Raw genomic sequence first — 27,355 nt, 5'->3', positions numbered from 1 at the left:
GTGGTCTCTATCGTGTTCACAAAAAAATGTGAATGGACAGACGGACGGACGGACGGACGGACTACGGACGAAGGGCGGTCACAAAAGACAGGTGAGCTAAAAACAGTCCTTTTTTTTAGAAAAAAAAATTGTTGCAAGTGCCTAAAGCTCTTCAGAAGAAGATACTGTATACATAATGTTGCAGTGAAAAGGCTGAAACATTGAAGAACAAAATCAAAGCCTTGAAATGTCTGATGGTTGCGGGTTTTTGGTAGATTTATTTTCTGTTTAAATGCCAGTCTATGAATATACATGAATGAGAAACAAATTAATATGAAGTTAATGTCCCTCAGATTTAAGCTGAACTTTGCCTGACCCAGCTTGTGATGTAACCATGGGCTGGAATACCTTATCGCTGATAAATCTTATATAATCTAAATGGTCAATGTGAGTGGGATCAACCCGCAACCAAATATAAAACCCTGTTTCATTGCTACATGAAACCCTTAAATTTGTAAAAATTAACTTGTAAACTGTTAATAACAAAAGAAATTCCTTCTGACATTAACAATATGCATCCTGCAATAAAACAGAACATAAAAATTAAAGATTCAAGGGTGTGTGCTAGTATTAACAGGTTCCAGAATAATACATGAATTCTTGAAATATCTAATACAATGTAACATAGGGAGAGAGAATCCAACAAGAGGGCAATGATGGCCCTATATCGCTCACCTGAGTTTAGTTGCTTGCTTGAACAAATTTCTTTGCTAAAGCTTCAGAAACAAAATACTAGGTGAGTAGGTCATGGTAAAGATTATTCAAGATAACTAATGAAATCTGTTTAAAAATTAAACTGGTGGTCCAAATTTCTTTGCTGTAGTTTCAAAAACAAGAAAGTAGGTCAGTAGATCAGGGTTAAGAAAATTAAAGATGAGTATTAAAATCAGTATCAAACGTTATAAACGTGGTCAAAATTTCTAAGCTGTACCTTCAAAAACAAGAAAGTAGATCAGTAGGCCATGACTAAGACAATTCAAGATGAATATTGAAATCTGTATCAAACATTATGCTTGTGGTCTAAATTTCTTTACCACTGCTTCAAAAACAAATAAGTCTATGCAAAATAATGGACTACCCCGGCGTGGCCTATATTGATCCCACGGTCATGATTTGAACAATCTTGGTAGAGAACCACTAGAGCATAACACATACTAAATATCTAAGCTCTGGGCCTTATGGTTTAAAACAAGAATTTTTTTAAGGTTTTTCCCTGTACAAGTCTATTTAAACCATGTGCCCCCCTAGGGCGGGGCCATATTTGACCCCTAGGGAAAAATTTGAACAATCTTGGTAAAGGACCACTAGATGATGCTACATACCAAATATCAAAGCCCTAGGCCCTTTGATTTTGGACAGGAAGAATTTCAAAGCTTTCCCTATATAAGTCTATATAACAATGTGACCCCTAGGGCGGGGCCATATTTGACCCTAGGGGAATAATTTGAACAATCTTGGTAGAGGACCACTAGATGATGCTACATACCAAATATCAAAGTCCTAGGCCCTGTGGTTTTGGACAAGAAGTTTTTTTATAAGTTTTTCCCTATGTAAATCTATACAAGTATGCCCACGGGCAGAATGTCGAGCCCGCCAGCTGTCAACTGTGACCTTGATCTTAGACCTAGCGACCAGGTTCTTGCACAAGACACTCTGTCCCATAATGGTGAACATTCATGTCAAGTTACATCAAAATCCCATCATGCATGAAGAAGAAATGCTCCGGACAAACTTCAATTTGAACTTTGACTTTCAACTATGACCTTGACCTTCGAGAAAGAAACATGAGGTTTGCGCATGGCACTCCTCACTGAGGTTAATATTCATGCCAAATATAAACAAAATTGGTCCATGCATGTTAAAGTTATGGTTCGGACAAAATCGGACGGACGGACGAACATACACCGACCCGCCAAAAGTTACCTCTATATCGAGCTCACTGCAAGCGGGCTCGACAATAAACCAGATGAACCCCGGCGCGGGGCCATATTTGGCCCAAGGGGAATAATCTGAACAAACTTGGTAGAGGACCACTAGATGATGCTATATACCAAATATCAAAGCCCTAGGACCTGTGGTTTTTCACAGTTTTGCCTACATATGTACATATAAAACATATGACCCCCAGGACGGGGCCATATTTGACCCTAGGGGGATAATTTCAACAATCTTGGTAGATGACCACAAGATGATGCTACATACCAAATATCAAAGCCCTAGGACCTGTGGTTTTGGATAAGAAGATTTTCGAAGTTTTCCCTAATAAGTCTATATAAACCATGTGACCCCCGGGACGGGGCCATATTTGACCCTAGGGGGATAATTTGTAAAATCTTGGCAGAGGACCACTAGATGATGCTACATACAAAATATCAAAGCCCTAGGACCTGTAGTTTTGGACAAGAAGATTTTCAAAGTTTTTCCTATATAAGTCAATGTAAACCATGTGACCCCTAGGGCGGGGCCATATATGACCCTAGGGGGATAATATGAACAATCTTGGTAGAGCACCACTAGCTGATGCTACATACCAAATATAAAGGCCCTATGGCCTGTGGTTTTTGACAATAAGATTTTTAAAGTTTTTCCTTTCGGTTGCCATGGCAACCAGAGTTCTGTATGGAATTCAATTCCTTGAACAATTTTAAAGAAGAGCATCCAAGGAACACCACTGATAAGTTTCATCAAAATTAATTTGCCTAGTGGTTTAGGAGGAGATATTGTTTAAAGGAAAGTGTGGACGGACGGCTGGATGCCGGACGGTGAGCGATCACAATAGCTTCCTATTCAGTCCTCTATGTCTGTATATTTGTTGTAGCTATATCAATAAATACTGTTTAAACCAAAGTAACATATTATCTTCTGTTTTGGTCTCAAAGCAGAGTTATTTTACCTGGTAGATCTCTATGATCAGGAACATATAATTTATATTCTTATTTTGGGGGAAGGGATGGGGTCTGTGTGTGTGATTTTTACGTATTTTCAAGTTTAAATTTCCATTTGATAGATTGATAGATATAGGCTTCCACACTATTACAGTTTAACCAAATTAATCAGTTTTGAAAGAGTATGTCTCGTTATGAAACATTACATATCATTTAATAGGAGTTAAACATGAAGCTGCGTTCAATAAACGCTTGATGCCCCCCAGTGGCATCCTTGTCGATAGATTTTGCACCTAAGTCCTAAACGAGGTCAAGGTCAAACTGAGGTCAGGTGATGTTTGAAGACGAGGAATGGTCACGATTTACATCTGTATTAGTATCAATTCATTTTTGTAAGGGGTATTGATGCTAGAAGAAACGGTCCAATTTGGTTAACCAAGTGATGGCCCATATAAAGCAACCTAAGTCCAAAATTAGGTCAAGGTCAAACTGAGGTCAGGTGATGTCTGAAGATGAGGAATAGTCACAGGTTACATCTGCATTAGTATCAAGTCATTCTAGTAAGGGGTATTGATGCTAGACGAAATGGTCCCATTTGGTTAATGAAGAGATGGCCCATATAAAGCAACCCAAGTCATAAATGAGGCCATGGTCATAGTCAAACTGAGGTCAGGTGATGTGTAAAGATGAGGAATGGTCACAGGTGACATCTGCATTAGTATCAAGTCATTCTAGTAAGGGGTATTGATGCAAGACGAAACGGTCCCATTTGGTTAACCAAGAGATGGCCCATATAAAGCAACCAAAGTCATAAATGAGGCCATGGTCATGGTCAAACTGAGGTCAGGTGATGTGTAAAGATGAGGAATGGTCACAGGTGACATCTGCATTAGTATCAAGTCATTCTAGTAAGGGGTATTGATGCTAGACGAAACGGTCCCATTTGGTTAACCTCGTACGGACGGACGAACGGACTGGACAATCACTATATGCCTCCCGCATCAGCAGATGCTGGGGGCATAAAAAAGATTTAATTACCGTACATCAGAAGTTACATTATACAGAAACATTATCCTTACAACAGTTACTGTTAATTTATGTAACAAGAGGGTCATGATGACCCTGGATCGCTCACCTGAGTAATATTAGCTACATGTTTTCAAATGTCAAACTGATGCTAAAATATTTAAAAAGTATCTTAAAAAACAAGAAAGAAGGTCAGTAGGTCACATTCATGGTCAATGAATTTCAGTTTTAAGACCCGCCTGCGAAACTGTACATGTCATCCGAATTTCATGGCTGTATCTTAAAAAAACAGAAAATAGGTCAGTAGGTCACATTCCACAGGACTCAGATTCGAATTTGATCTAAAGATCATCAAGGTTAACATTCTGACCAAGTTTCATGAAGATAAGTCATAAATGTGGCTTCTAGAGTGTTACCAAGCTTTGCCTTTGATTTTACCTGGTGACCTAGCTTTTGACCCCCACCTCACCCAGATTTAAACTTGACCTAAAGATCATTAAGATTAACATTCTGACCAAGTTTCATTAAGATATGGTCATAAATGTGGCCTCTAGAGTGTTAACTAGCTATTCCTTTGATTTGACCTGGTGACCTAGTTTTTTTATCCCACCTGACCAAGATCTGAACTTGACCTAAAGAACATCAAGATTAACATTCTGACCAAGTGTCATTAAGATATGGTCATAAATGAGGCCACTAGAGTGTTAACTAGCTTTTCCTTTGATTTGACCTGGTGACCTCGTTTTTTGACCCCAGATAACCAAGATTCCAAATTGACCTAAAGATCATCAAGATTAACATTCTGACCAAGTTTCACGAAGATACAGTCATAAATGTGGCCTTTAGAGAGTTAACAAGCTATTCCTTTGATTTGAACTGGTGACTTAGTTTTTGATCCAACCTGACCCAGATTTGAACTTGACCTAAAGATCTTCGAGGTTAACATTCTGTCCAAGTTTCATATAGATAATGTCAAAAATGTGGCCTCTAGAGTGTTTACAAACTTTTCCTTTGATTTGACCTAGTTTTTGACCCAAGATGACCCAATATCGAATTCATCCAAGATTTTATTGAGAGTAACATTCTGACAGTTCCATTAAGATTGGGCCAATATTGTGACCTCTAGAGTGTTAACAGTCAAATTGTTCACCACGACTGACGACGGCGATCACAAAAGCTCACCTAGAGGACTTTGTACTCAGGTGAGCTAAAAAGCTGTCCATTTCAAATTGAGTTATTTAATGTATATAACATTAGAAATATTTCTGTAGTAAGAGCCTCCTAGATACCTTTTGATATATTCATCAATTTTCTGAATGAAAAAATTGGGTACTTCAAATCAAATAAATTAACTAGAAAATGCTTTTGTAAAAAAAGCGCATGTCTCCCCCAATGCAAAGTCCTATAGGCAAGAAGTCAATAGGGGTCAGGAGCAAAAATCAAAGCGACACTGATGGTTGGTTGCAATAGGGATCATCTACTTGGCATGTCCAGTCATCCCACTAAATTTCAACACTCTTGGCCTAGTGGTTCTCAAGTCACTGTTCAGGCTCCTGTGACCTTGACCTTTGATCAAGTGACCTCAAAATAAATAGGAGTCATCTACTCTGCATGTCCAATCATCCTATTAAGTTTCAACATTGTAGGTCAAGTGGTTCTCAAGTTATTTCCAAAAAATGATTTTACATGAACAGGCCACTGTGACCTTGAACATTAACAGACTGAACACAAAATCAATAGGGGTCATCTACTCTGCATGTTCAATCATCCTATGAAGTTTCAACATTCTAGGTCAAGTGGTTCTAAAGTTATTCATCAGAATTGGTTATCAATGTTCAGGCCCCTGTGACCTTGACCTTTAACGGAGTGGCCCCAAAAACAATAGGGGTCATTTACTCTGCATGAACAATCATCCTATGAAGTTTCAACATTTTGAGTCGAGAGGTTCTCAAGTTATTGATTGGAAATGGTTTTCCATGTTCAGGCCCCTGTGGCCTTGACCTGTAACAAAGTGACCCCAAAATCATTAGGGGTCATCTACTCTGCATGACCAATCATCCTATGAAGTTTCATCATTCTGGGTCAAGTGGTTCTCAAGTTACTGACCGGAAATGGTTTTCAATGTTCGGGCCCCTGTGACCTTGACCTTTCACAGAGTGACCCCAAAATCGTTAGGGGTCATCTACTCTGCATGACCAATCATCATATTAAGTTTCAACAGTCTGGGTCAAGTTGTTCTCAAGTTATTGACCGGAAATGGTTTTCAATGTTCAGGCCCCTGTGATCTTGACCTTTAATGGAGTTATACCAAAATAGATAGGGGTCATCTACTTTGCATGTACAATCATCCTATGAAGTTTCTACATTCTGGGTCAAGTGGTTTTCTAGTTATTGATCGGAAATGGTTTTCCATGTTCAGGCCCCTGTGACCTTGACCTTTGATGGAGTGACCCCAAAATCAATAGGGGTCAATTACTCTTTATGACCAATCATCCTATGAAGTTTCAACATTCTGGGTCAAGTGGATCTCTAGCTATTGATCTGAAATGGTTTTCAATGTTCAGGCCCCTGTGACCTTGACCTTTGACGGAGTGACCCTGAAATCAATAGTGGTCATCTACTCTTCATGACCAATCATCCTATGAAGTTTCAACATTCTGGGTCAAGTGGTTCTCTAGTTATTGATCGGAAATGGTTTTCAATGTTCAGGCCCCTGTGACCTTGACCTTTGACGGAGTGACCCCAAAATCAATAGGGGTCATCTACTCTTCATGACCAATCATCCTATGAAGTTTCAACATTCTGGGTCAAGTGGTTCTCTAGTTATTGATCGGAAATGGTTTTCAATGTTCAGGCACCTGTGACCTTGACCTTTGACGGAGTGACCCCAAAATCAAAAGGGGTCATCTACTCTTCATGACCGATCATCCTATGAAGTTTCAACATTCTGGGTCAAGTGGTTCTCTAGTTATTGATCGGAAATGGTTTTCAATGTTCAGGCCCCTGTGACCTTGACCTTTGACGGAGTGACCCCAAAATCAATAGGGGTCATCTACTCTTCATGACCAATCATCCTATGAAGTTTCAACATTCTGGGTCAAGTGGTTCTCTAGTTATTGATCGGAAATGGTTTTCAATGTTCAGGCCCCTGTGACCTTGACCTTTGACGGAGTGACCCCAAAAACAATAGGGGTCGTCTACTCCAGCAGCCCTACAACCCTATGAAGTTTGAAGGTTCTAGGTCAAATGGTTCTCCAGTTATTGCTCGGAAATGAAGTGTGACGGACGGACGGACGGACAGGGCAAAAACAATATGTCTCCTGGGGCAAACATAACACGAGGGCCATGAAGGCCCTGTATCGCTCACCTGACGTATTGACCTAAAGATCATCAAAATAAACATTGTGACCAAGTTTCATTAAGATATGGTCATAAATGTGGCCTCTAGAGTGTTAACTAGCTTTTCTTTTGATTTGACCTGGTGACCTCGTTTTTGACCCCACATGACTCAGATTCGAACTTGACCTAAAGATTATCAAGGTTAACATTCTGACCAAGTTTCAGTGTTAATAATCTTTTCCTTTGATTTGACTTGGTGACCTAGTTTTTGTCCCCACCTGACCCAGATTTAAACTTGACCTAAACAGTCTGACCAAGTTTCATTAAGATATGGTCATAAATGTGGCTTATACAGTGTTAACTAGCTTTTCCTTTGATTTCACATGGTGACCTAGCTTTTGGCCCCATCTGACCCAGATTTAAAGCTGACCTAAAGATCATCAAGATTAACATTCCCACCAAGTTTCATTATGATATGGTCATAAATGTGGCCTCTAAAATTCTAACTAACTTTTCCTCTGATTTGACCCGGTGACCTAGTTTTTGACCCCACAGGACCCAGATTCGAACTTGACCTAAAGATTATCAAGATTAACATTCTGACTAAGTTTCATGAAAATAAAGTCATAAATGTGGCCTCTAGAGTGTTAACAAGCTTTTCCTTTGATTTGACCAAGTGACCTAGTTTTTGACCCTATCTGACCCAGATTTGAACTCGACCTAAAGATGATCAAGATTTACATTCTGACCAAGTTTCATTAAGATATGGTCATAAATGTGACCTCTAGAGTGTTAACTAGCTTTTCCTTTGATTTGACCTGGTGACCTAGTTTTTGACCCTACATGACCCAGATTCAAACTGAACCTGAAGATCATCAAGATTAACATTCTGACTAAGTTTCATGAAGATACAGTCATAAATGTGGCCTCTACAGTGTTAACAAGCTTTTCCTATGATTTGACCTGGTGACCTAGTTTTTGACCCCAGATGTCCCAATATCGAACTCGTCCTAGATTTAATTGAGGGTAACATTCTGAACAAGTTTCATTAAGATTGGGCCAAAATTGTGACCTCTAGAGTGTTAACAGTCAAACTGTTGACGACGGACAGACAACGACGGACACAGGGTGATCACAAAAGCTCACCTTGAGCACTTTGTGCTCAGGTGAGCTAAAAATGAAAAGTTATTTTCTGGATAATTAACAAAACTAAAATCTTTGCTAACAGGAAAAAAAATCTAGTAAATCTTATAGTGAGAGGTTTCAAACAAATTTGTAACATCAATCAGCTTTGAGTGAATGTTTGTTACTTTACTATGCATGCATGTTCAAAATATTATAGAGTGAACATCAAAAGTGACCTTAACATTTTACCTCCAAGCTTGGCATTGACCTTTAGCGTAAGGCTATGGGTTTTGAAGGCATGTTATTCTGACCAGATCACCTATAGATCGGGTAGAAAATTTGGCTTAAAGTGTCAACAGCCTTTTCTTATGACCTGACCTAGTGACTTATTTTTTAACCATGTTAATCTAGTCCAGAACATCACCTAGATTTCTAGTCCAGAACATCACCTAGACAAAAATTCTGACAGGTTTCAAACAGAACAGGTAAAAAGTATGGTCTAAAAATGTTAACAAGGTTTTTTCTATTATTTAACCTAGTTTTTCAGAGCTTAACCCCTGATGATCCAGCTTCAGACCTGACCTAGATTTCAGACAGACAAACATTCTGATCAGATTTCATGAAGGCCATGTAGAAAATATGGCCTCTAGAGTGTTAACGAGTTTCATAAAAATCAGGTCTTGAGTGTAATAAAAAGCCTTTTTATGATTTTTTACTTAGGCAGATACTATTCCACAAAGTTGACCAGAGTGGAAGCCATCAAAAAATTTTATGAGAGAATCATTCTGTCCAAGTTTCAACAAAATTGGACTAGAACTGTGACATTTAGCATGTTCTACTGAATTCTGGATGCCAGATGTCTTAAACCGCACAAACGGTCAAAATCAAGAATTTTCAGCCTTTTCAAATTAACATTTGTCATCACCTTTGGACGTATGAACCAATGTTACCTGTTAATTAATAGGGACTCTGATATACTTTTCTGGGTAAATCTGTAATGCTTAGCAAGCATAATAATGAATTTCTCATTAATTCCACAAGAAAATAATTAGCTTACATGTGTGTGTTTGATGGGCTTTAATAAATACCACACCATGAAGTTACAGAATTATAATGATTAAAATTAGTCAAGGTTTTTTGACATACATCACAGCAACAACAATACTAGGAGCTCAAATGTGGGAAAATTTAAAAAGTATCTTTTGACAGTAGTGTATAAGGAAACACAACGCAACAGATAGTTATAACATTATAACAAAATGATACAAAATATGGAAGATAAAAAATGATTCTATAAACAGATGTCAAATATAATGAGTGCTCATAGGGCAAACAGGGCATGGTTATTTAGCATAACAAGCGATTTGTTTTTAGTTAAAGCACATGTCTCGCTATGCCACTTCATTTAAATGTAAACATAAATTGATATACAATATCCAGCCATATCACAAAGACATCTTGTGTTTATTATTTGCGAAAAATAGAAAGGTAAATGACAAAAATTGTATAAGAATCTGTACGCAACCATAACCAATCAACAAAAATTAAACAAGAGCTGTTTGTAAAACACATATGCTTCACATGCTGGCCCTTAAGGTAGTTCTGCACGTTCGGACTGAAAATTTTTCTACAATGTAGAATTTGATTAAACTCATTTTTCAAAACATTAGAATATATTTAGAAATTTCAGCAAATAAAAAGATAGGGTCGTGTGCATGATTCTTTGCTAGACTGATTAAAAAAATCTGGACCTCACACAATTTTTCATAGTGGGAGTCTATGGGAAAATCATAACTTTCATAACATTTTCGAGAACAGAAATTTTTCTACAATGTAGATTTTAATGATACTTCTCACAGCTGTAAACAAGAGCACCGCCTTGCAGGTGCTGACGCTCACCTGATTTTTTTTGTATAATAGAAATATTGTCCTACCCATGATTTTCTAAGTCTAAAAAGGGCCATCATTCTTGCAAAAAACAGGATAGAGTTATGTTTCTTGATGTACAGCATCCGCTTATGATGGTGAAAAACTGTTGCAAGTTTTAAAGCAATTGCTTTGATAGTTTATGAGAAAAGCTGACAAACATAATACTCAACCAAGAAAACTTATTTTCCAAGTCCAAAAGGGGCAATAATTATTGCAAAAAGCAGGAGTTATGTTTCTTGATGTACAGCGTCCGCTTATGATGGTGAAAAACTGTTGCAAGTTTTAAAGCAATAGCTTTGATAGTTTATGAGAAAAGCTGACAAACATAATACTCAACCAAGAAAACTTATTTTCTAAGTCCAAAAGGGGCAATAATTATTGCAAAAAGCAGGATGGAGTTAAGTTTCTTGCTGTACAGGGTCAACTTATGATGGTGAACAAGTGTTACAAGTTTCAAAGCAAAAGCTTTGGTAGTTTAAGAGAAAAAGTTGACCTAAACATAGAACTTAACCAAGAAATCTGATATTTTCTAAGTCCAAAAGGGGCCATAAATCTTGCAAAATGCAGGACGGGGTTATGCTTCTTGATGTACAGGGTCAACTTATGATGGTGAACAAGTGTTGAAAGTTTCAAAGCAATAGCTTTGATAGTTTAGGAGAAAAGCTGACCTAAACATAAAACTTAACCAAGAAATCTGATATTTTCTAAGTACAAAAGGGGTCATAAATCTTGCAAAATGCAGGATGGAGTTATGTTTCTTGCTGTACAGGGTCATTTTATGATGGTGAACAAGTGTTCCAAGTTTCAAAGCAATAGCTTTGATAGTTTAGGAGAAAAGCTGACCTAAACATAAAACTTAAACAGGCAACGCCGACGCCGACACCGACACCGATCAAGTGATGACAATAACTCATCTTTTTTTTTTTCAAAAAATCAGATGAGCTAATAAATACATGACCTATAATGTGGTGAAATAAAATGTATAGGTCCAGGTGGTTTTTTCTTTTTTAGATATATTACCATGATTAAAGTGAACCGCACATTTCATGCTAATTTTAAGACATTATTTTGAATTATTTACGGTGTCAGACATTTTAATATCATAGTTTAACTTAAGAAAGATAGTAACAGTGCCATTGTAACATATTTACTCAAAGGTTGCCATTAACTCATTAAATGATTTTAATTTTTGCACACTGAATCCAGGCTTTATTCTATGTTTTACAGATAAATGATGGTTCGCAATTACTTCGGTTTATCAAACATGCAGAACTACCTTAAGAGCAGACAAGGCATCACATATGCCATCACCTTTACCATGCCATATCTCATTCACCAGGAAAACATTGATATATATGCAAACCTAGCTGCTACAACTTCCTATAAAGTCTGGTTGTTTATGGGACAGAAAGGCCATATCTAAAAACAACTACCACACCGAAAATGACAATTAATAACTGAAAACAAGGACTTCGAGGTCCAAGGAATTGTTATACAGCCGTTAAAAACTATTTCAGTAAAATCTCTATACCCATGGCATTAATCAAGTCAAATATAGAACATCTGGATTAATTCCACTTCAAAATGTTACATTTCTGTAAGTATAAGCTATATCTCTTGAAAACTATAGGAGGTGTTATCCCAACAATGCTTATTTTAATACTGCCCAATATATAGCATTCTGTAATATTTCAAAGGGCCATAATGACCCCTGAACCTGGCATGGTATTCACACGCATTCACCCTGATGAAATGCACAAGTTCACTTCATAATGACTTATTTTTGTACTTTTGGGCTAAATCCCTTTAAAAGCTGTAGGAGGTGTTACTTTGGCAAAATGATGGATATTGGGAAGAACAATTTTTAAGATCTCCACTTCCCTGAAATTTTTTCAGGGAGTGCAAAAATGATTTATGCCTTCCTTTGAAGGTTCCTTTGTGAATCCAAACATAACCACTATGGAGTGAAGCATACTAAATACTGGAAAGAGATGGATGGCACAAGCTCAAGTTTCCTGCAAATCCTATAAAATATTGCAAGATATGAATGTAAAAGCCATTATGCAAGTCCTTCAAATAATTAAAAATGATTTTCTATTCTTAGGGCTGCACAATCCATCTTAACGACTTGATGCTTCCAGCACTGCTGGCTTCTTCATGCCACAAAAAAGTAAAACATACCTATCATTATTAGCATTTTTGTCATAATTAAATTTCAGATAACCATAATTTCCGATCCTAAAATGCCAAACACATATCAATCTTAATTTCCTTGAAATGATTAAAGCAAATCATTAAACTGGTTTTCAATTTTAAGCACAACAGGCTCCATCCTGCACTAAAGCTAAACACACCAGTCAAACTATTTCGCTCTAATCAAATTGAGGATGATTATAATTTTGTTCAAAGCCATCACTTCAATTACATATAATGTAACACTTCAGGTAAACAAATAAGCTGTCTACGAACTTCAATAAAAACAGATATTCCTTTGAACAAATTGCCTTTAGTATGCCAAGATTTCAGTAGACACTGATTCATTTACAAGTCAGATTTCTTTAATGATACAAATTTTTATTGCAAATGACAATCTTAATTAAACATATTGTTTTTAATTCATTTGGGTAACTTTGTACGGGGTTTTTGTTTACGTTAGTCAAACTGTGCAAGATGGTAGTGGAGATTTTTGCTGCCTCAGTCAAATTAAGCAGGAGTGTATTTCGTCTATAATTATATCTTCTGTATCGTCTCCAAATGCTTCTTCCCAATACACTCTTACAATCTTTTTCCTTATCAACATGGGGGTTCTGTAATTTTAGTGTGAAACCTTATTTCAAGATAAACCCTCAGGTTAAGACAACCATTTTCATAGCTCTGCAGGAAAAGTACAACATGACTAATGCAGACAATGCTAGTTTGTTTTGTGATTCCTTGGCAAAAAAACCCAACAAATACTGTACTGATACAGAATCCAGGAACAGAGCATAAAAAAAGATTAAGTGAAAGGGAACATTGATGCAATAATGCAAATTATCTCTTTGGTTACATGCTTAAATGCATTTTCCAAGACTTAAACAGATACACAGGTAAAACTACAAAAGAAAATTCAAAATCCTTCAAATGAATGCAGAAACATTTCTCACATTTTACTGGATTCTTACTTTGATGATGTGGGTATGCAATTTTCATGCTTTTGTTACCTGACCAGTACATATGCCAGGTTAAGATAACAACTAAAAATTGCTTTTAAATGTCACATACAACTCTCCTTTTTTGGTGTCTACTAATTCTTAAGAATAACTTGACTACAGAATTTTCGAAGCTGTAAGTAAAAAGCTGGCTTTGTCACTGTCAGATAAGAGCTACACTGATACTTTTTAATGCAACAGAGAGCTAACTTGAGTTAGCTCTACGTTGCATTAAACTATTATTGTGTGACAAAGTATAATACTGTTCTATCTTGAGTTAGCACAGTGTTGCTTTTTGGTCTTTCCAATATTAATTAATATTAACATGTACAGTGTGCTATGAATAAGTGATTTCATCCTTGTTTACACTTGATGACATTATAATATTCATTTTAAGAAAGCTTGGCTGGCTCTGATTCACAGTGTATAGACTATCTGATGTTATTTCTACTATATCACACATCATAAGAACTCTTCAGCATTTACCAGGAAATTTGACATTACAATGAAATGACATCACTGAGTTTTTAACCATACAGTTACTTCATTTTTCCTATTAACTTGTGTCATACTGATGTACAAGTAAATGCAGGGAAGGATTATTATTTGTGTCACTGATTGATCTCTAGTACTATGTGTACATACTGAGATACCCTGGACTTAGCAAGTGACTTACAAGTTTAAAGATTTTAACAATACTGAAGTGGAACTATTTCAATGAAGCTGAGAGAGGCAAAATGCTACTAATTTAAAACTGCTCAGTATCCATCAGACAGTTTATGTACAGAAATCATATAAAGAAGTTTTTTCTTCAACTCTAGTGACCTATGTGTCAAGCAGTGTTGGAACATTTTAAAAATGTGTAAGGTCAATTAAAGGACGCTATAACCAATTTTTATGAAAAGAACGTATTCTGTTTGTAAGAAAAAAGTCTTTAAAGATTTTCTCCCTATTTTCAGCAAAGGGAACATAGAGGTTTAAGCCAACTGAATAAAACTTTGAAATGTCCAAGTAATAATGCAATAAACATGATGATGATCTATCCAGGTGCTTAGTGGGAAGAAGTTGTTTTAAGTAAAATGCTGATGATGATCTTTCCAGGTATTTATGAGAATAAGTTGTTTTATGTACAATAGTGTTGATCTATCCTGCTATTTCTGAGAATGTCTTTTAAGTAAAATAATGATGATGGAAGGATGACATCTTCCTACACTAAAAGCCTTTTTTGCATTTTTTACTTAGCTGATCTGAAACATACATCTTAATCTGCCAAAACAGTAAAAAAAACTCTACTAATGAAAGCTTTCTGTGACTTCAAGCTGTCTCAATTACTAGATTATTTCATCAATGTCTACCTTAACGTCACAATATTTACCTTTTCAATGCCTGATACAGACATGACAGATTCCGAATCTCAGATTTTTCTTGCCGCTGAATACGCTCATGCAGGAACTGCAGTATGTCATCTAGCTCCTCAGTAGTGAAGTCTCCAGGTGTTCTAAAGTGGTAGGCAAGATCAGAGAACTCTACCATTATTCCAGTTCTCTTTGGACCACCTGATATAAAATATAATAAATATTTTGCCAAGATGAAAGCTAACTTGTTTTCAGCTGAAAGATAACTTCCAAACTTCCAATTATTGAAGAGAGCCGGTTTGTCTGTTTTGTTTAGTTGGATTATAAGTCACACCAACCTCATGCGGGTCATATATTGGCAACTTTCCAGATTTAAATGGTGGAGGAAGACACCATAAGCTGTTGAAAGAACTTCAGTGTTACAGCTAGAGAGATTCTGTAGGTGATTCCAATGACCATAAGGCTAGTAAATCCAAGCCTTGTTACCTCAAGGTGGGTTTGAAACATACAACATCGCCATATCTTGACCACTTGATTACTACACCAATATGTGCCGTGATATTTTGATCCGGTTATTCAGCATGACCAAGAGGTGTAGCAAACTGATATGCACACAACTAGCCCAACTGAAACAAATACAACTGGGCTAAATCGGTGTACCAGGGGAGATAGGGGTACATAATCGAGCCCACCTAGTCTTGTGCTTGGTTTAAATTTTGAAATCTAAAACTTGTAATTCCTCCCACTTAAAAATTCTGTTTCCCATAAAAACACATTATGGAGTCTTATGAATTTCAAGACATGGACCAAAGCTTTGTTTCATCTAAAAACCTAGAGAGACAGACAACTTAATAAATCCAAGTTTGTCCATTAGTGTTCCTTTATTTTGATGGAAATTTTCAGGACAAAAAGTACAATATATTTATGTTTAACCATGCTAACAAATCTATAGAGAAAATTAATTATTCCTTGGAAATAATTACCGAAGTGCCAACAGAAGTGAGAAATAGCCAATTAAAAGCATGGCAATAATTTAGATCACCTAAAAATTGATTAAACTTTTTAAAACAGGGAAACAGTAAAAAGCATTCTGTTTTATATTGCAGTCCTAAAATGTGAAGAGACTGTCAATGAGCTGTTTGTAAAACAGATAATGCCTCCAACCCAATGATGGCTTGTCAAAGGTTTCAACTCAATGTCAGCAATGATCCCAAAACACTGTTCTTGTTGTTTTTTTTTTGGGGGTGGGGGTGGGGGTGGGTGAGGGGGGCGTGTAAGTCGCACCAACACAACTATATGCCATACAGCAACTTTCTAACTTTTGGTGGAGGAGGAAGACTGCAGGTGCCTCTCAGGCTATTATTCAAACGAGCGCAAAACTGTCAGAATAAACGCCTGTCATGCATGAAGATACAAATATGCAAATTCATTTTAATAGTAGGACCTATTCCAGAATTAAAGGAAATAATTTTCATTGATCAAATAAGACTTCGTCTTATACTGTTATTAAAGGAGACATTTTCATGTTTTTTTAAATTTTGACTAACTCATAGGCCATAACTCTAAAGAGATGTTGGTTATCGTACTTGGCCTAGATTTTATAGATACTTTGCATAAGTTCCATCTAGTTCTATTCAAGGGCAGTAACTATGGAGATAATAATCAAAACTAATTGGCTGTTTAACTTGGCCTTTGGTTTAGTTCTGAGAAAATATGCTAAACTTTGTAGTTATTGGGCAGACATCAATTATAATTTGATTTTTACTAATTAAATGGCCATACTCGAAGAGATTATATTTCAAATGGGCTTATCACTACACTTTACCTAGATATTTTTGTAATACATCTGTGTCATCAAAGAAACTCTTGTCAATTTTGTTTAGTTCAGGGCCAATAACTCTCAGTATTAGTCCATACTTGCTGTTTTTCAAACCCAGACTTGACAGAGATACACATTTTGGATAAGTCTGGTTAAATTCTGAGAAAAAATGCTCTAGTTATTGGGCGGACACCAATTTCATCAGCTTGCCCATAAAGAGTGAGAAATACACTGCTTCCTGTTTTCTCAAACAGGGTGTATAAAAGATGTGGTCAACCAACCAACTGACTTACTGACAGACATGTCTAATGCAATAAACCCTACCTGAGTAACAAGTGCGAAGCCAAATACTAATTTTCTTCAAGACATAAATGAAAATACAAACTGCATTTGAATTCTCTTTCTGCTGGTAAATAGTATCAAAATTGACAAAGAAAGTTATTTTCTCTTGTGTGATTATTCTAGTACTGTTGAAAGTTGTATCTCACCAGCAAAAGATAATGCATAACAGCATTTACTGGAAGTTGCAACCCTAGAAATACTAGTAAAATTTAAATGCTTTCATGTCTGTTTAAAAAAAAAAAAAAAACTATTATTTTTCTGATTCCCAAAATTTGAATCAATACTTTGCACTTTCTTTACCCTTATCCTGCTAAATTTCTATAATGAACTTGTCCATCTTTCAATTTGGACAGTACCATTAACTGTTAAAAGGGGTACATACCAAAAAGATACTGACTGAACAGCAAACAGTGTAGATCATGATCAACACTGGTTGCAAAGGCAGAATCAAATGTGTCCAGCATGATAAGGGTTAAAGGTAAAACACACAGGCATCTTTATAATACCTGAATCAAAACTCCACTGCAGGAGTTTAATTTCTTTCTTCACAGGTCCACTGTCCCAACCCATCGTGTCACTCACGTCCACCACCCTGAACTCTATACTATTGGCATTACTAAAGTTCTTCCCATCCTTACGAGCAGAAGCTATTGCCACGGCAACAGGGGGACACTGAAATACATACAAAATACAGAAATTTCAGAATGCTTGCTTCAAAACACTACATTTATAAAATATTTATCCAATGGAACCTTCTGGTAACTCTGAACAGAGGCTTCAACAAAAGCAACTTGCCAGCCCCAGTTCTTCTTACCTTTCCCTTCAAATGGCCTCTTTCCTACCTATCCCCTGAACCTGACACTTCTCAAACATCACCTTAACTCAGTTTTGTTACCAAGCCCTTGACCATTGTTACTTATCCTCTAACATGTTCCCAGTCAACATTCTCTTCAAACTTTGCTACCAATCCTTTACATCCACCTACATTTCTGATTCCCCATCTCAAACATTTTTACCTATTACTAAATTCCTGATCTCTTGTCTCCACCTTTAAACTTCTGGTCCCACATCCCTCAAACACTATCCCCTATTGCCCACTTCCCAATTCCCTCATGTCCACCTTCACTTTCGATCCCCCATCACAAACACTGCTCCCTGTTACCAACTTTCAAATCCCTCATGTCAACCTTTGCTTCTGATCCTCCATTTCAGTGTTCCCTATCACCCACTTCCCATTATCCCTATTGTCAACCTTCCTTAAAATGACTCCTTATCACAAATTTTGACCACTGTTGCCAAGCTACCCACTACACTACTGATCCCCCAACTCAACAAGAGCTGTCACAGGAGACAGCGCGCTCGACTATTTCGATGCTGGATAGTGAAACTGGGCACATCTGAGGAAACTACAGCTGTCACTGGAGTGTTTAATGACTCCAATTGTGGATGAAGATATTGCACAACAGCCTGAGTCTATGTCAAAAATATTAACTTAAAGTAATAAGAGGGGTAAAGATAAAATGTATCAAAACACTATATAAGTATATCCTAAGCAAAAAGGGGCATAATTCATTAAATATTGGTGCCAGAGTTAGGCACCTTGTGTCATATGGTGTGGGTGATGATGTTGAACAACTATTTTAAGTTTGAATCAAATCCATTCAGTAATAACAGAGACAGAGTGAAAGTGCATCAAAACTTTAACCTAAAATTCTAAGTAAAAAGAGGGAATAATTAATGAAAAATTGGGCCAGAGTTATGCACCTTGCATTATATATTGTGGGTGATGATGTTGAACAACTATTTTAAGTTTGAATCAAATCCATTCAGTAATAACAGAGACAGAGTGAAAGTGCATCAAAACTTTAACCTAAAATTCTAAGAAAAAAGGGGAAATAATTCATGAAAAATTGGTCCCAGAATTATGCATCTTGTGTCATATGATAAAGGTAATGATGTTGAACAATCCTTTAAGTTTGAATCAGATCCATTCAGTAATAACAGAGATAGAGTGAAAGTGCATAAAACTTTAACCTAAAATTCTAAGTAAAAAGGGGAATTATTAATGAAAAATTGTGCCAGAGTGATGCATCTTGTGTCATATGATGTGGGTGATGATGCTGAACAACTATTTTAAGTTTGAATCAAATCCATTCAGTAATAACAGAGGTAGAGTGAAAGTACACCAAAACTTTAACCTGAAATTCTAAGTAAAAAGGGGAAATAATTCATGACAAAATGGTGCCAGAGTTATGTACCTTGTGTCATATGATGTGGGTGATGATGTTGAACAATATTTTAAGTTTGAATCAAATCCATTCAGTAATAACAGAGATAGAGTGAAAGTGCATCTAAACTTTAACCTGAAAATCTATGTGATAAGGGGGGATAATTCATGAAATATTGGTGCCAGAGTTATGGCCCTTATGTCAGATGATGTGGATGATGATGAGGAATAAGTATTTCAAGTTTGAATCAAATCCATCAAGCAATTACAGAGATAAGTTGAAAAAAGAGAAAGTGCACCAAAACTTTAACCAAGGTGGGGACGCGGAAAGACGTCGACGCAGACGCCAGGGCGAGTAGGATAGCTCTCCTTATACTTCGTATAGTCGAGGTAAAAACTATTCTCTACTGCCCATTCCCCCATCTGTTATCTCCAAATTTAAACTAATGAGAATGAAAAATGCTGTAGGATGCTGCTTCCTCCATCAATCATCTCAAGACATAATTTCCAAAAGAATATAAAACCAATGGAAATTTGAATTTTTTTGTTTAACTCTTGATTTACGAGGTGAGCAAAATCATCTAAACATGTAATTTCAAAATCTATGCATGAACAGCAATTTCATATAAATTTTTCTATATTCCACCGAGACCTAAATTTAGTACGCCAGCACCTTGCATACCAAAAATGTATAATGCTGTTACAAATAGCAAAATACAGATCTCTATGAGACTTAAAAATTTAAAGCCTTGAAAATAAGTTGGGTTTCCTATAAACTGATGTTTTCTTCCATCTGCTACAACCCTAGTTGCTCCTCTCGTATGGACCTTGACCTTTAGGCCTTACTTTTGGCAAAGTTTAATGAATAACTGTCTAACTTTCCAAGCAGTTCATTAAAAGATATTTTAAGTGTCAAATAATTTTTCCTATGATACACCCAGAACGGGAAGCCATCTGAACAAACCGAGGGTCCAACCGAGGATGCTACAGCTCAAGTTTGGTGACGCTCCATCAAGCTGTTTATAACAAAATGTTGATTACAGACTTTTCTAATTTTAGCTCTGGCAAACAAAACCATTTGAACAAACTTGCGAGATGATCATCCCAGGATGCTACAGACCAAGTCTGGTGAGGTTCCATCAATTATATTACACTCCTCCGCATTTCGTTGCAAATTAATATATAATGGTTTGTAATAACACCATACATAAATTCAACTTGGAATTAAGTAAATGCATTTTCTTATAATTAATTATATCTAACCTTTCAATTTTCAAATTTTGCAGTCTGGAATTATTGAGATGAAATAATATGTTACATGACTGGGTGACTGAAAACAAATTATTAGCTTGTGTACTTTTGCACTCTGGAATAAAATTTATTACAGTGCATTCGGGAGGACCTATTTGGTAATAAATGTCAATGCAAAAGCAAAATACCAGACATCACATTGGTTAACAACTAGATTCTATGTTTGAACAACAATTAATCTTCACTAGTAGATAATGAGTACCAATGTCTACAATGCAAAACGCTAGACTGCAACATTCTATCATGGATCTGGTAGATAATTAATGTCAATGTCAAAGCAAAATGCCAGACTGCAACATTCTATCATGGATCTGGTAGATAATTAATGTCAATGTCAAAGCAAAATGCCAGACCCTAAACTGGTTGAAATTAAAGCATTAGATTCTATGTTTGATGCAAGATCAGTAATAGGTGCCAGACCCTAAACTGGTCCAAATTATAGCCCTAGGCTCTATGGATGATAAGTGTCAATGTCCAAAGCAAGATGCCAGACAATACAAGAGCTGTCCGTAAGACAGCGTGCTCCACTATTCGGCGATTTGACAATAAAATGAATTTATATCTCAATAAGAGACCTCTACTTTAAAAGGAAGATACACCAAGATATAAAAAGACCCTACTACTCAGAGGGGTTAAAGGTCAAGTATGGAAGGGGTAATGATGATGATGGTAAAGATATATTTTGAGTTTCAAGTCATTATCCAAAGTTATGTCCAGAAAAATAAGTTTATCAAAAAACTTAAGTATGAAAGGGGCATAATTTGGTCAAAAATACAAATTAGAGTTATGGGGAGTGTTACCACACATGCAAATGATGATGATAAAGATACATTATAAGTGTCAAGTCATTATCTTATATTGTACTAAAATTATATCCAGAAAGCAAAGATTGCCAAAACACTTTAAGTATGAAAGGGGCATAATTCTGTCAAAAATACAGTAAGAGTTATGGGGATTGTAACCACATGTGCAGATGATGATTATAAAGAAATATTCCTAAGTTCAAGTCATTATCTTTTAAAGTACCAAAGATATGTCTATAAACAATTAAAGCTTTAGAAAAATTAACATGAAAAGAATTCCAAGTATAACACCTTGGTGACCTTGACCTTGGGTATAATGGGTCCAGCCCCTGCACATACTTTGTTTGTATGCTGGACAGTGTTTATATGAAGTTACAGTAAGATATAAGCAATAGTAAACAAGAGGGCCATGAAGGCCATGCATCGCTCACGGGTCGTACTGACCTAAAGATCATCAAGATTAACATTCTGACCAAGTTTCTTTAAGATATGGTCATAAATGTGGCCTCTAGAGTGTTAACTAACTTTTCCTTTGATTTGACCCGGTGACCTAGTTTTTGACCCCACAGGACCCAGATTCGAACTTGAACTAAAGATCATCAAGATTAACATACTGACCAAGTTTCATGAAAATAAAGTCATAAATTTGGCCTCTAGAGTGTTAACAAGCTTTTCCCTTGATTTGACCTGGTGACCTAGTTTTAGACCCCACCTGACCCAGATTAGAATCTGACCTAAAGATCATCAAGATTAACATTCTGACCAAGTTTCATTAAGATATGGTCATAAATGTGACCTCTAGATTGTTAATTAGCTCTTCCTTTGATTTGACCTGGTGACCTAGATTTTGGCCCTACATGACCCAGATTCAAATTGGACCTAAAGATCATCAAGATTAACGTTCTGACAAAGTTTCACGAAGATACAGTCATAAATGTGGCCTCTACAGTGTTAACAAGCTTTTCCTTTTTTTGACCTGGTGACCTAGTTTTTGACCCCAGATGACCCAATATCGAATTCGTCCAAGATTTTATTGCGGCTAACGTTCTGACCAAGTTTCATTAGGATTGGGCCAAAACTGTGACCTCTAGAGTGTTAACAAGCTTTTCCTTTGATTTGACCTAGTGACCTAGTTTTTGAACTTAGATGACCCAATATCGAACTCGTCCAAGATTTTATTGAGGCTAACATTCTGACAAAGTTTCATTAAGATTGGGCCAAAATTGTGACCTCTAGAGTGTTAACAGTTAAAATGTTGACAACGCCGACGATGACGGAAGGACGACTGACGACGGACACTGGGCAGTCACAAAAGCTCACCTTGAGCACTTCGTGCTCAGGTGAGCTAAAAAGATATGTCAGAAAAACAAAGGTTGCCAAAAAAATTTAACCTTAAAAATAACCTAAGTATAACACCTTGGTGACCTTGACCTTGGGTATAATGGGCCCAGCCCCTGCACATACTTTGTTTGTATGCTAGACAATGTTTGTCACAGGAGTGACGAATTATACCCCCACAATATGGCCTTGTCACAGAACTAAGCCAATGTCAAAGTTGGACTTGATTGACCTCTGACCTACTGATCTCAAAATCAATAGATGTCATCTATTGGTCATGATCAACCTCCCTATGAAGTTTCAAGCTCCTCAGCCAAAGTGTTTTCAAGTTACTGTCCGAAAAAGGTTTAAATGTTCCGGGTCACTGTGACCTTGACCTTTGACCTACTGACCTCAAAATCATTAGGGGTCATCTGCTGGTCATAACCAACCTCCCTATCAATTTTCATGATCATAGGCCCAAGCGTTCTCAAGTAATCATCCGGAAACCGTTTAACTGTTTTGTGTTACTGTGACCTTGACCTTTGACCTACTAGCCTCAAAGTCGAGCCTGACTTGTATTCAATCATGTTACACCTGTGTACAAAAATTTATGATCCTAGACCCCAGCATTCTCAAGTTATCATCCGTAAACCGTTTAACTGTTCCGAGTAACTGTGACCTTGACCTTTGACCTACTGACCTCAAAGTAGAACTTGACCTGTATTTCATGATGCTATATCTGTGTACCAAAATTTATGATCCTAGGCTCAAGCATTCTTAAGTTATCATCTGGAAACCCTTTAACTGTTCGTCACTGTGACCTTGACCTTTGACCTACAGACCTCAAAGTCAAACTTGACCTGTATTTTATGATGTTACACCTGTGTGTAAAAAATTATTTAAAACAATCAAGCCTTTCTTGAGTTATCACGATGCGGATGCCAGGGCGAGTAAAATAGACCCCCTATTCTCTGAATAGTGGAGCTAAAAATGGTTCAAACTACAGCCCTAGCTTCTATGTTTGATCAATGTAAAAAGCAAAATGCCAGACCTAAAATGGCTTGTATTATAGCCATAGATTCTATGTATTATCCCGGGCAGATAATAAATGTCAATAACCAAAGTAAAATACCAGACCCTTAATTGGTTTATATCATATCCCTAGACACTGTTTTTCATCCCTTGTGGATAATAAATGTTAATGTCCAATGCAAAATGCCAGACTCTAAATTGTTTCAAATTACAGTTCTTGATCCCTGGTACGAAATAACTGTTAATTTCCAAAGCAAAATGCCAAACTCTTATTTGGTTCAAACAGAAAGACAGAATTATAATTACCTTAGATAACAATTATACAAAACTCAGAGACAAGTCATGAAGACGTCTTTCTTTATAACAACTTTGAAACAAGAGGACCATGATGGTCCTGAATCGCTCACCTTTTCCACATGACCCAATTTTCATGAAGATCCATTGAAAAATATGGCTTCTAGAGAGGTCACAAGGTTTTTCTATTATTGACCTAATGACCTAGTTTTTGAAGGCACATGACCCAGTTTTGAACTTGACCTAGATATTATCAAGGTGAACATTCTCACCAGTTTTCATGAAGATCTCATGAAGAGTATGACCTCTAGAGAGGTCACAAGGTTTTTCTATTTTCATACCTACTGACCTAGTTTTGACCACACGTGACCCAGTTTCAAATTTTATCTAGATATCATCAAGGTGAACATTCAGACAAATTTTTATGAAGATTCATTGAAAAATATGGCCTCTAAAGTGGTCAAAAGGTTTTTCTATTTTTAGACCTACTGACCTAGTTTTTGACCGCAGTTGACCCAGTTTCGAAGCTGACCTAGATATCATCAAGATGAATATTCAGACCAACTTTCATACAGATCCCATGAAAAATATGGCCTCTAGAGAGGTCACAAGGTTTTTTTATTATCTGTACTACTGACCTAGTTTTTGGTGGCACGTGACCCAGTTTCAAACATGACCTAGATATCATCAAGTTGAACATTCTGACAAATTTTCATGAAGATCCATTGAAAAATATGGCCTCTAAAGTGGTCAAAAGGTTTTTCTATTTTTAGACCTACTGACCTAGTTTTGACCGCAGTTGACCCAGTTTCGAAGTTGACCTAGATATCATCAAGATGAATATTCAGACCAACTTTCATACAGATCCCATGAAAAATATGGCCTCTAGAGAGGTCACAAGTTTTTTTATTATCTGAACTACTGACCTAGTTTTTGATTACACATGACCCAGTTTCGAACTTGACCTAGATATCATAAGGTGAACATTCTGACCAATTTTTATGAAGATCCATTGAAAAATATGGCCTCTAGAGAGGTGTTTTTCTATTTTTAGACCTACTGAACTAGTTTTTGACCGCAGTTGACCCACTTTCGAACTTGACCTAGATATCATCAAGATGAACATTCAAACCAACTTTCATACAGATCCCATGAAAAATATGGCCTCTAGAGAGGTCACAAGGTTTTTCTATTATTTGACCTACTGACCTAGTTTTTGAAGGCACGTGACCCAGTTTCGAACTTGACCTAGATATCATCAAGGTGAACATTCTGACCAATTTTCATGAACATTCATTGAAAAGTATAGCCTCTACAGAGGTCACAAGGTTTTTCTATTTTTAGACCTACTGACCTAGTTTTTGACTGCAGTTGACCCAGTTTCGAACTTGACCTAGATATCATCAAGATGATCAGACCAACTTTCATACAGATCCCATGAAAAATATGGCCTCTAGAGAGGTCACAAGGTTTTTCTATTATTTGATCTACTGACCTAGTTTTTGATGACACATGACCCAGTTTCGAACTTGACCTAGATATCAACAAGGTGAACATTCTGACCAATTTTTATGAAGATCCATTGAAAAGTACGGCCTCTAGAGAGGTCACAAGGTTTTTCTATTTTTAGACCTACTGACCTAGTTTTTGAAGGCAGGTGACCCAGTTTCGAACTTGACCTAGATATCATGAAGGTGAACGTTCTGACCAATTTTCATGAAGATCTTGTGAAATATATGGCCTCTAGAGAGGTCACAAGGTTTTTTCTATTTTTAGACCTACTGACCTAGTTTTTGACAGCACGTGACCCAGTTTCGAACTTGACCTAGATATCACCAAGGTGAACATTCTGACCAATTTTCATGAAGATCTTGTGAAATATATGGCCTCTAGAGAGGTCACAAGGTTTTTCTATTATTTGACCTACTGACCTAGTTTTTGACGGCATGTGACCCAGTTTCGATCTTGACCTAGATATCATCAAGGTGAACATTCTGACCAATTTTTATGAAGATCCATTGAAAAGTACGGCCTCTAGAGAGGTCACAAGGTTTTTCTATTTTTAGATCTACTGACCTAGTTTTTGAAGGCAGGTGACCCACTTTCGAACTTGACCTAGATATCACGAAGGTGAACGTTCTGACCAATTTTCATGAAGATCTTTTGAAATATATGGCCTCTAGAGAGGTCACAAGGTTTTTCTATTTTTAGACCTACTGACCTAGTTTTTAAAGGCACGTGACCCAGTTTCGAACTTGACCTAGATATCACCAAGGTGAACATTCTGACCAACTTTCATAAAGATCCCATGAAAAATGTGACTTCTAGAGTGGTCACAAGCAAAAGTTTACGGACGCACGCACGCACGAACGGACGGACGACGGACGCCGGACGCCGCGCGATCACAAAAGCTCACCTTGTCACTTTGTGACAGGTGAGCTAATAAACAAATCAACACTGTTGGCCATCTCTTCTAAATTTTCTAACAACTTGAGGGTCATGATGGCCCTATCGTCGCCAACGTTCGAAAATGGCGGAACTCAGTTTTTGGTGCAAAACGTTTTATCCCATTTTCCCCTTCACTACTGTCTCCCGCATATTGTGTGAAAATAGCGATATTCTAGTCCAATAATTAAAGGTTTTATAAGCACATGACAAACCGGAGAAAAAATCATTACATTGCTTGATTGACAGTCAAAATGGCGTAACTCAGACTTTTTGTGATTTATGCGCGTGAATTATAATAATTCAGGTTTTGTTGAAATAATTGGATAGCAAGTGTTTTTCCTGTATTTATATGATGCATTTAAAGCAAATTTGTAGCATTAGGAAGCAGAGCAAAGATTATAATTTTATTCTGCTGGAGTTAGAGTTCCGTTCTACCTCTAGTTTTGTGAATGATAATTTCTATGCAAATCTTATGAAAATCCAAAGGGGTCAAGGTAACGCTTTTAAAAAAGGGACATGATTCAAACAAACTTGAAATAGGACCACAATGCAATTTTATAAGCCAAATATCCTAGCTCCAGGACTCGGCAGCTTTAAGCCAAGAAAAGTTTTCAAGTTTTTCTTACTTAAATCCATGTAAAACATGGGAACACCCGCATTGGGCCAATTTTAACCCCAAGGGTATGAACTTAATAAACTTGGTAGAGGACCAATACACAGTACTACATGCCAAATATCTAAACTTAAGGCTTTGTGGTTTTAGAAATGTAGATCTTTTAATGTTTTTCCTACACAAGTAAATGTAAAACAAGTGAACTCCTGGGCAGCACAAATTTTTACCTAAAAGGCATGACTTGAACTAACTTGGCAGAG

At 36.8% G+C, this 27,355-nt stretch overlaps 1 protein-coding gene across 4 annotated transcripts in view; it reads right to left on the bottom strand.

Moving 5' to 3' along the window:
* Positions 1-27,355, bottom strand: part of LOC123548927 (ATP-dependent DNA helicase Q4-like) — a 361,389-nt gene that overhangs the window by 10,971 nt on the left and 323,063 nt on the right. For all 4 annotated transcript variants that reach the window (XM_045336581.2, XM_045336584.2, XM_045336583.2 and 1 more), the window contains 2 exons: positions 17,554-17,719; positions 14,907-15,087 (listed from right to left, as the gene is read on the bottom strand). In XM_045336581.2, coding sequence (XP_045192516.2) covers positions 14,907-15,087; positions 17,554-17,719 — 347 coding nt within the window. The remainder of the gene's footprint in view (positions 1-14,906; positions 15,088-17,553; positions 17,720-27,355) is intronic.

This window comes from Mercenaria mercenaria, chromosome 6 (assembly GCF_021730395.1).
Source record: "Mercenaria mercenaria strain notata chromosome 6, MADL_Memer_1, whole genome shotgun sequence".
Classification (NCBI taxonomy): Eukaryota; Metazoa; Mollusca; class Bivalvia; order Venerida; family Veneridae; genus Mercenaria; species Mercenaria mercenaria.
Note: the sequence above shows the minus strand (reverse complement) of the source record. Positions and strands in the feature narration are given on the sequence as shown.